The 10,906-nt window shown below is 37.0% G+C and overlaps 1 protein-coding gene across 5 annotated transcripts in view; it reads right to left on the bottom strand.

Annotated features, from left to right (window-relative positions):
- Positions 1 to 10,906, bottom strand: part of LOC116090599 (doublecortin domain-containing protein 1-like) — a 191,159-nt gene that overhangs the window by 68,198 nt on the left and 112,055 nt on the right. For 2 of the 5 annotated variants that reach the window (XM_031371256.1, XM_031371260.1), the window contains 3 exons: positions 9,702 to 9,780; positions 9,477 to 9,600; positions 2,326 to 2,504 (listed from right to left, as the gene is read on the bottom strand). In XM_031371256.1, the coding sequence (XP_031227116.1) occupies positions 2,326 to 2,504; positions 9,477 to 9,512 (215 nt within the window). In that variant the 5' untranslated portion in view covers positions 9,513 to 9,600; positions 9,702 to 9,780. Of the gene's footprint in view, positions 1 to 2,325; positions 2,505 to 9,476; positions 9,601 to 9,701; positions 9,781 to 10,144; positions 10,222 to 10,906 lie in introns of those variants that run through there. The other 3 variants (XM_031371258.1, XM_031371259.1, XM_031371261.1) reach the window with 2 other exon arrangements.

The raw sequence follows: 10,906 nt of genomic DNA, 5'->3' as shown, positions 1-10,906 counted from the left end.
TAGAACTAGGTGCCTCCTCTCCCACTGTCAAGGCTGCCCAGTTAGGAGAATAGTATTCAGATAGGCAACAGATTTAGGGACAGGCCCTGCTGCAGTTGTTGGGAGACCTGCATGAAGACTGCACATGTGCTACATGTTTGCAGGGGCGGGGGGCTAGGTCCAGCCCATGCTTGCTCTTTGCTTGGTGATTCAGTCTCTGGGAACCCCAGGGGTCCAGGTTAGTTGACTCTGTTGTGATTATAAAAAGCTATTAAGATATGTTCTGGCAGGGTGTCAGGGAAGGGGGTGCCTCAGCCGGCCCATGCCAAGGCACCCCTTCCCCCCGAGGGACCAGACATACGATGGTATAGTATAGAATAAAGTTTATTTAGGGCATGGGGAGGGGAATTAAGAAAGTAGTAGAGGCAGAGAAAGGCAAAGAGAGGGAGAGAGTAGAGAAGTAGAGGCTGGCCATGACCACATGGAGAGAGGAGGTTTGAGAATGGAGGCGGGGAGCAAGGGGGCAAGAGGCAAGAGCATAAGAGAGAAAGGAGGAGCCAAGAAGCCCCTTTTATAGTGGGCCAAGCCTACCTGGCTGTTGCTAGGTAACTGTGGGGGTGGAGTTTAGACAGAATACCAACACAGTTCGTATTTCTGTGGAGTCCCTATCCTCTTCAGGTCCCTCAATCCTTCCTCCGACTCTTCCCCAAGACTCCTCAAGTTCTGTCTAATGTTTGGCTGTGGATCTCTGCATCTGTTTTCATAGGCTGCTAGGCCAAACTCTCAGAGGACAGTTATAATAGGCTCCTAGCATAACAGAGTACTAATAGTGTTAGGCATTGTTTTTTGCCCATGGGATGGATCTCAGTTTGGGTCAGTCATTGGTTGACCATTTCCTCAAACTCTACTCCATCTTTGCCTCTGCACCTCTTGTAGGTAGGACACATTTTGGGTTGATTATGGGTGATTATGTCCTTATTCCCCCACTGGGAGTCTTCTATTTAAGCCTTTTTTAAACCAGAACTTGCATACAGCTGGGGTTTTGTTATAGATGATCCTGCACAAAACTGTCACAATCAGCAAAGGAACATTTAACTCTGTTTGGAAGGGTTTTCTTGCTAAATGAATGCCACCATATTTTAAGGATTTGGGCAAAAGTAATTCAGGTAGTGAACAAAGTGGCTCTCTAATGTTGGAATGCTTGATGAATCAGGATACGTTGTTCCGTAAGCAGAGCATTCAGATACTCTCTGCCAGGTAGTTGTTCAAATTTGCCAACTTCTCTAAATTCTTTTGAATTCTTTGACAGAGTTGAGCACTTTAAACATAAGGTGATAGGATGTTATCTGTGTATAACTTATAATTATAATTAAAGATTAAAAATAAGAAAAAAAAGGAGTAAATGTAGGAAGGAGAGATGAGGCGTTAACGTCGGGTGTGTAGAAAAAGTCAGACCCTTTTTAAGGGCATCGCCCTCGCATCTTATATCAAGCAGAATGAGCTAATTATGAGATGTATGCGTCAAGGATTTCAATTTCAGGCTTGACTTTACTTTGAAGATTAATTCTTTACTTTACCATCTTTACAGGCAGTTCAGTGGACAGCCAATCTGAATGTTACTCATTGTTCAGTGATGTATGAAGTATATTTAATCGATGTGAAGAGAGTAATATTAAACTATTATCAGCAGCCTTAGATATCCTAAATATCTCAGAAGAAGGGTCAGGAGGTAACATTGCTGGTAATTATATGAGAAACAATGTGTTTAACTCATCCTTTCCATCAAAGCTTTTCAGCAATCCAAGAGTCCCTTTGTCATAAAATAGAAACATACAGCAGGTGATTTGTCTGCAGTGGTAGAGAAATATGTGATGTTGGAGATAGTTTTATCTGAAGCCAGGGTAACTTTCAACTACAGATCAATGGTTCCCTAGTACTTCAGAGAACTGTGTTTCTTATTCCAAAGAGATAAGAATAATTATTACAACAATTAAGCAATTTAAAAGCTAAATTTAATAATCATGTTTTGAGTTTATTCACTTCTATGTATACTAGTAAAACTCAAGAGTGCTTGCTGAAAATACAGGGAGCTGTTTAAACTTCAGCCTCTCGTTTCTGACTTACTCTTCTGTTTGTGTTTAGATGAAATCAGAAGAGATCAATTTAACCACTTGATACAGGAACTAAACAAAATTGTGCATGTGTTTTCATCCATTCTTCAAATAGGGACCTTTTTATAAATAAGCATATATTTCTTCCAGAAAACATTAAGAAGGAAGAAAATATTCATCTATAAGACCTGAAAAGTGTTCTGAAGGGTGAGTATGAACAGGTTGTTGCTCTTACTGTGATTTCCATCCAGGTGAGATGTCTGAGCCAATCACCAGGAGTCTGATGTTTTTCTTGTCTCCATTTCTTAGAACTCGGAGTCGCACAGGAACACGCTGCTCTGGTGTCTTACACACCGGCCTCTTCATGGGAGAGCTGTTTGGGTCCAGTAGGCCCTCTATTGGCCCGTCAAATTCCTTCAGGAAGACACGAAAAAAATAAAAGCAATAAATAATTTGAGCAGTTGTGTCTCTAATCCTTCAGTCATTCTGCAGACATTTATGGGATATCTGGGAGACTCCAAAGAGTTTTAGGTTTTGTTCGTTTGTTTGTTTTTGTTGTTATTTGTTTGTTTTGCAAAAGGAAGAAATTTAGAGGTTTTTCTTAGTTTATAATTGATCACTTTTTAAAAAGTATTTAACATTTTATTTAAAATTGATCTTTTTTTTAAGTATCAAGAGAAAGAAACACTCTAAAAAGTGGAAAGAAACATTCTAGAAAAGTAGAAGTGAATTAACCTCAAGTATGTTTGGTTTTGCTTTTGAGTGGAGTGTTTTAGAAAGGAAGGGAAGGATGTGTGGAAAGGAATTTTACAATAGTCCGAAATAATATCATGTTAAACTGGATCAAAGTGGCAAGGAAGACTACGCTGAGGGGATATTTGAGAGCAGAATAAGCTGACGACATAAGATGAACACATTTCAGACATTTGCATTGTGAAATTCAATGACTTTATATTTATCAATCTATACTTTTACTCATGTTATTAATTTATGTATTCTTCAAATATTTACCAATTATTTATTTTAGGCACATAAATAAATCTATAAATTGAACAGGGTATTCTATACTATCTTGAATATAGAATATACAGGATATTCTATAACACCAGAAATTTATTTGGAAATCAACTGGAACCTTACAGTAATGAAAGTAGGAGCAACAGGGGAGCTCACAAGAGGAGAGCCTTACACAGAAAGGCCATGCCACAGTCCTGAAGCCTTAGGATATAGTCGCAATACCGTGTGAGTACAGTAGGGTATTTCGTTTGTTTGGATGCTGGGGTACAGCTCCATTGATAAGAATGCTGGGCATAGGGCAGCAAAGGATTGGTAGGGTATAGATAACAGATATGAAAATTAGTCAACATAGTGTATGAGAAATAAGAAAAGCAAGAGTAGATCCCTGAGCACAGCTGGGATGACCGTGGAATACAATTGCTATCCACAGAGATTAAACAGAGCAAGAAGAGTAAATGGATGAAACAGTGATCAAGGTAACACTCAGCAAAATCCAAGCTTGCTCCCACCCCTCCTTTCCTCTCCTTCCTGTCATTTTCCTTCTTTCCTCCCAACTGCATTAACAACTGGCCAGGTGGCATTTGTAGTGTACATTCTGAAGAAAATGTCATAATTCCATACAGGTCTTGTGAGTTCCATTCTCTTCGGCACGTCAGTTTGTCTGCCATGCACAGTATCGCCATGTCTGGTGGCACTCTCCCAGGCAAATCTTGATGTCTCATAGGGCAGGCTCCTACATTTTGTTCTCCTTTGTGTATCAGCTTTTGCCGGCCCTCTGCCATTTCCTGCACATTTAAGTTGGCCTCTCAAAATTTGTTTGGGATATAAACATTCTATGTAAGATTAAGGAGTTCCCAATTTGATGTGTTTCTAGGGTGTGATTTGGGGTATGGTGGTAGGTCAGAGACTGAATGTAGCTTGCAGAATAACTGAGCTTTGATCTAAAGGATCCCAGTAAAGTGCTAGGTGTGTGTCATACCATGGAACTCTCCTTCAAATGTATTTGTGTTGATAGCACTTGTTTTTGTCATCTGTGCATCAATCACATTAATTAATTTTTTTTTTGTTGTAAACTAAGCTTACATTCCTGGTTAAAGGTCAAATGACATTCATTCCAACTAGGCATGGTGTATTGCAATGCCTATAGAGTGCTGAACTCAATTAGTTAATATTTTCCTTAGGATGTTTGCAAATATTTGCAATGGGCATTAACATATAAAGGTCTGCTATTTTCTTCATCAAGGGTGGCATCGATGTTTCCCTAACCTTGTGAAGTTAATTGGAAGATAGTTCTTTGTTTTTGAAATTATTTGTTTCTTCTGAGTTTGGTAAGAAGGAATCAGTAAATCTACGTCATGGTGAACTTGTGGGGAGAATTAACGTTTATCTTTTCTATGGCTGGTCTGTGGTTCTTTTTAATTAGGATTTGCTTTTTTGTTGGGAGGGCACTGTGGTTGTGAGTATTGGGTGTGCAATAGTGTGTTAGAGATCAGAGAATAACTTACCAGGGTCAGTTCTGTTCTCTTCTGGTACCTTATGTGTCCTGGGAATGGAACTCTGGTCATTTGTCTTAGTGGCAAATACTTTTACCTAGTGAGCCACCTCACCATACCTTCTAGTCTCTTCTTGACTCCTTTTGAAAAACTACTTTTTGTCCAAAAATTTAAATGTGTAACCAAGTCAATTATATCCCTTTATTTATAGTATTTTTTCATTATATTTATATATATTTTATGTACAACATAGGTAACATATTGTATGTATATATGTTAAAGGGATATTTGTAATATCCCTTCATTACATTTATGTAATATATAATGATTATATAATCAGAGATTATATCTTCTTTTATTATTAATATTATTTTATTTTATCCAAATTTTCTTAGTAAGTATAGCTGTGTATATATTTTTATTAATATTTTCAAAGAACAGATTTTTTTGTTGTATTTCTGTGTACATGTGCCATGTAGTCTAGTCTGTTTGTTTTTGTTTTATAATTTAGTATTTTATTTCCTTCTTCCTAATTTTTACATTTTTTTATGGTATTGTGGTCAAACGCAGGGCCACATGCATGCTAGGAATATACTGAACCACTGAGCGGCCTCTCCTGCCCAGCTTTCTACTAACTCCTAACAGTTTATTCTTACTTTACTCTCCTAATTCCACAAACTGAATGTTGCCCTCTTTAGTTTTTAGTTCCTTTTACTTTTTAATTCTAGGCTAATGAAAATTCTGTAACAATTTTTTTTTTAAATAGACAATTCCTGGGATAGACACCTAAGATTCTTGATTCTTTTCTGGTTTATACACACACACACACACATACACACACACACACACACAAACGTCACATACACATGTGCACACAGATTAATTTTACACTGACATTTGGGTATAAAATTACTGACATTTCTCCTTTTTTTTTTAAGCATGGAAGGGAAAAACAAAAATTGATTCTTTTTCATACTTAGCCTGTGTGCTAATGAGGATATGGAACTAAGAGTTTTTTTCAATACCTCATTATTGAATGAGAATGTCTCCCATAGAATTTGAGTATTGGTTTCCTGTTTTGGGGAACTGTTTGGGAGGGATCAGCAGGTATGGTCTTGTTGGAGAAGATATGTCTGAGGGTGACTTAGAGGTTTCAAAAGTCCACAGCTTCCCCTGCTAACTCTCAATCTTGCTTTGTAGTAATGGATCAAGATATGAAGTCTCAGCTGTTCCTTTGGTCTGCCATTATGAACTCTAACCCTCTGAAACTATATTAACAAATTAAAAACTGTCTTTTATAACTAGTTGCTTTGGTTATGGTTTTTATAACAACAACACAAAAGCAATAAACTATGTCTGGAGAACAAATCTGAGCTGTGATAGCCCTTTGCTAGTTTTGATTTATTTAGTGTCCAATTTGCTTCTGACTTGGTGTTTACTGCGGACATTTGTTCTTCTCCATGGATAAACTGCTACCTTTAAATCTCCAATTTCTAGATAGGAGGGAGAAACCCAAAAGAGCTGTTTCAGTATAAAACACTATAGAAACACCCAGAAATTTGCTTTCCAAATATCTTCACTAGTAACATCAACTCTTCCTTTTGTGATACTCTGATAATTGGGAAGGTAAAATGGCTCAGCAGGTGAAAGTGCTGGTCACCAAGGCTGATGACCTGAATTCAATCCCCGGGATCTATTTGGTGAACAGAGGGAGAGAACTGACTCCCACAAGTTGTTCTCTGATCTTCATAGGACTAATGTAGCCTTTACACACACACACACACACACACACACACATACACACACACCACAAATATACGTAACAAAAATATTTTACTATCTTAATTCTTGTCCTCATAGGTTTGGGTTGGTTGATTGGCTGGTTGGTTTTTTTGTTTTTTGTTTTTGTTTGTTGGTTTTCTGAGACAAGCTATCACTATTATAGTCCTGGCTGATCTGGTACTACTAGCTAGTAGCCTAGGATGGTCTTAAACTTGTAATCTTCCTGCCTAAGTTTTCCAAGTGCTGGTATCATAGAGCATTGCCATCATGTCTGGTTTTCCATTCAAGACATTTACTTTGTCCTTCTCACAAACAGTGAAATACAGCCTCAGGATAATGAAGGACAACAAAACCATGGATAATTAAGCTGGCTGAGACTGCTTCTCCCCCTCCATTTTCTCAGTTGGGATTCTGATCTTCCCACTTATTTCTTTATTGGTCTTCTCTGTGCTCATGCCACTCCACAGCACAGCTGCATTGTCAGGAGACCCTGGAGGGCCCTGGTGCTCCCTTCAGTGAATAATTCCCCTTTCTCTTTTACTCATCTCTCATACAGAGATGTGTCAGCTCAGAAGTCAGCTCTTAATAGGATGGCCCTACTTCATCTACTTGTTAGTGATAAATAACTAAACCATCAATTTCCTTGTTTGTTCATGTTCAAGGTTGTGTTTTCCCCCTTTCCTTTCTTTAAAATAGTTTCTCAGTTTGCACAAAATTTCTAAAGACTAAATACATCATTGGCAAAAGGTTCCTGTCCATATGTAGATACAATGTCCTGCTGTGTGTCTTCAGATCCCTATTGTACATGCATTTTATCACCTTTGGTCAATGAAAATATTGTGTTTTTAATTTCCTTCTATCATTGGTTTATCTGAAAAGATGTGTTTCAATTTAGCAAAGATGATTATCTTGTAATATATTCCAAAAATCTTAAGCCTCTTTAAACTCACTAGTTTTAATGATTTCATCCTGGAATATAAAAAGTCCATTAGTCCTTGCCTTTGAAGATTCAGAACTGTAATTTCTCAATTTATAGGTTTCCTTCAAGGTTTGAGAAAATAGTGTGAGGGTTCATTCCTATAAAGTACTCCAATGAATTTAGGATAAACCAAAAGAATGGATCAGTCATCTTCTTTCATCATATGTTTTAAGATAGTGGGATCCTTGTATACGTGCAGTTCTGTAGTTTATTAACCACTTTATATTAAATGATACTGGTTTCCTTTTAGGATGAATAGTATCTAGAAAATCACATGGGATGGGTCCTCGAACCAGCTGCAGTGCTTTTTGGCATGAGTGCAGGCTGAGATAATGTGAAGATAACTGCATTTCGACAGTGTTTGCATTTCTTACCTCTTCTGTCTGTCATCACTGTATTTTGAACATTTCTTGTCACCAAATTGAATGCACTGGATACTCAGTTCAGTGGTTGGCGATGGTTCTCCTGGATTCAACACTGTCACTCAATTTTCAGGCCCATTCAGTCTCCTGAGCCTGACTCCTTTTCCCTTAGCATTCGGCCTTTACTGCTAGGACACATAGCTTGTTACATGGAACTTCTCTCTCCTCACTTCACCCTTTACTCTTCTCCTTGGCCTCCCTTTTCTACCTTACTCTCTATTATCTTACAGTCTATGTTTAAACTGTAAGATTTAGAAGTCAGGGACTACATCTATCATCCTGCTCTGCCCCTGTTATCTAAATACATTACTGACAATAAATACAACATAAAATTGGAAATCAAATCTGGAATAAAAGTAGTGAACACAGTCTCCAAACAGTTCTGAATTCTACAATATACATGTCAGATCTCCAAATCAATTATGTGAAGATGAGATTGGGAATACGAGTCTTTTAGATTAAATGGATGCAGACTTGAAGTGAAATGGGTTGTACTTAATTTGAGTTCTCTGCTTGCTAAGTACTTTCTTCCCCAAACATTTCAAGAAGCAGCAGGACCCCGAGACCCAGTCATTTTAGACGATACAGTCCATCTATCTGACTCTGGCTAATTTAATGCTTCAGTTCTTTCTCTTAATTTTACAAGTAATGGCCAAAGAATTTGGGGAAGTAACCTCACATGAACAAGGACAAAGTAAAGCATTTTTAATAAGTGAAATTTATTTATTACTACATGGAAGTAGTAATACTTTTTATTTATTTACTAACTACATGAAAGGTATGTGGATCAGAAGGAAAGTAACTTTAGGTCAGAGGGTCTGAGATATAAGATGAAAACTTTAAGATAAGTGGAAATACATGTTGACCATATGCAAAATATTAATATATTGTGGAGATTTTAACAACAAAACTTAAACCTATGGCAATAATTAATTCCTCATACCATCAATCACGAGGTCAAAGTTAACTAGTCTATGTTTGTATTACTAAAAAGAAGACAAAACATACTTATTAACTTTTCATTTGATAATTTATTTATGCAAGTTAGAATGTACAGGGTAATTACACTAACACTAGCCCCCAAAAGAATGGAAATAGAAAAATGTATAAACCATTAAATGAAGAAAAATGCAAGGACAAAAGAAAATACTATAAAAGAAGAAAAGACTAGATGAGGCACAGATGAGGCATGATAAACAGAAAGAAGAGAGTAATTCAGATACATGTGTAGGTATGATAGTCAAGGTAAATGCTTCAGGTGGAGAGGATTCTATCCAACAAACCAAATCCATTATTAGTTCCCTTCCAAAAATATACAAAACTAACAAGTGAAATGATGGAAAGAAGACATGAGGCATATAATAACCAATATTTTGGGATGCTTTTGTTGTCATTGAATAACTGAAACTTTTATTAGAAGTAGACAGTCTACATAATGACAAATCTGACTTAGAGAAATGTACTACTCTGATCATATGTGTGCATAAGACCTGTATTTCAAAATATAAGTAAAATTGGAAGGATAACAAGGAAAAGAAAATACCAGATCAGTTTATTTCTACAGTGAAAGATTTCTATACTTCTTTTCAGTAAAGAACAGAATTAACAAAATTTTGAAAAATATTGAAATTCAAAAGGTACATGGAGATTTTCTGAAGGTTGGGCTTAAAGATTTATACTGAAGTCATACAACCTCATTAAGCTTGCTGCTGGGAAGGACTGGCCACATGTATGTAAGCTTATTCCACAGAGGTTTATCAACTTTGGAGTGTTTCCACTGGCTGGACTTACTGGTCCCTTTATGCTTTGTGGCTCACCTAAAATGAAACAAAACAAAAGCAGAATGTAGCAAGGTTAAATGCCATTTCAAACTACCAATTGTCATCAAATATCTGCTGCGTACCAGGAAAAGACTCACATTGAATTAAGATCCCCGGTCTGGCCATTTACTATTTACAAGAACTTGAACAAAAGTAGTTTAGTAATAAATGATTTATCTGTAAAAGGAAGAAAAATTTAAATTGAGCCAAAGGTGGCAATGTCATAACAGAAAGAAACACTGAAAGACAGAATATGAGTTGTTTACAGTGACAATGATGTAAATAACCATACAAATATAGAATAGCTGGTGAAAACAGACAAAAATCAGTGAAACAGATATGCAAAGGAAAAGTAAGATGCACACTCTTACTGTGGGAGAATTTATGACATCACCAGCAGGTTTCAAGCAGGTGGATTTTAATTATGTATATGTGTGTGCATGCTTATAGCACTGAGCCTAAACCCACATTCGACATGTAAGACAATTCTACAGTTGTAATCTTTTAGCAATAAATAAGATCAGGGCAGGGTGATACACACCTGTAGCCCCAGAACTCAGTAGGCTGAGGCAGGAGGATCATGAGGCCAGATCAGGGTAGACAACAGGATCCTGTTCTGAAAACCAACATTTAAAAAAGTTTATCACTACAATTAGTAAATGTAACCATTACTACTTATACACATTATAATCTGCTCACAGGGAATATCTTTCTCAACAATTTCTAAAGTGTTAGTAATATTTGTCACATATGCAAAAAGTAAGTATCAATATAGTTACATATGGTTGGTATAAGCCTGATGATATTTAAATTTTGATCCACAGAACCCATGAAAGTGCTGGACATGGTAGCCCACGTCTGAAAGCCTAGCACTACCCTGGAGAGATGAGAGACAGATATAGGATATTAGCCAGTTGCTCAAAGCCCAGCCTGTCTTCTGTATATAGATTCCACTGTGGAATACACAGTGTAGCAGCAAACAATAAAAGAGACTCCACTTCAAGTGTAAAGGGAGAGTCAACACCCAAGGGTGTCCTTTGACATACACACACATACATTGAGGCATATGCATGCCCTCACATATAAACAAATATATACACACTGCCCACACACATATCCAAAATAAACAAATATAACATTTTAAAGTTTTTTACATTTATTGTGGTAAATCACACACATACACAACTTCAAATGTTTACAATCTCAACAGAATGATACAGTTTAAAAGCACAGTATCTCAGCCATTCGGAGTTCTTCAATTGAGAATTCTTTGTTTAGCTCTGTACCCCATTTTTTAATGGGG

The sequence above is a fragment of the Mastomys coucha genome, unplaced genomic scaffold (genome assembly GCF_008632895.1).
Source record: "Mastomys coucha isolate ucsf_1 unplaced genomic scaffold, UCSF_Mcou_1 pScaffold15, whole genome shotgun sequence".
Classification (NCBI taxonomy): Eukaryota; Metazoa; Chordata; class Mammalia; order Rodentia; family Muridae; genus Mastomys; species Mastomys coucha.
This window is presented reverse-complemented; position numbering and strand designations above follow the sequence as displayed.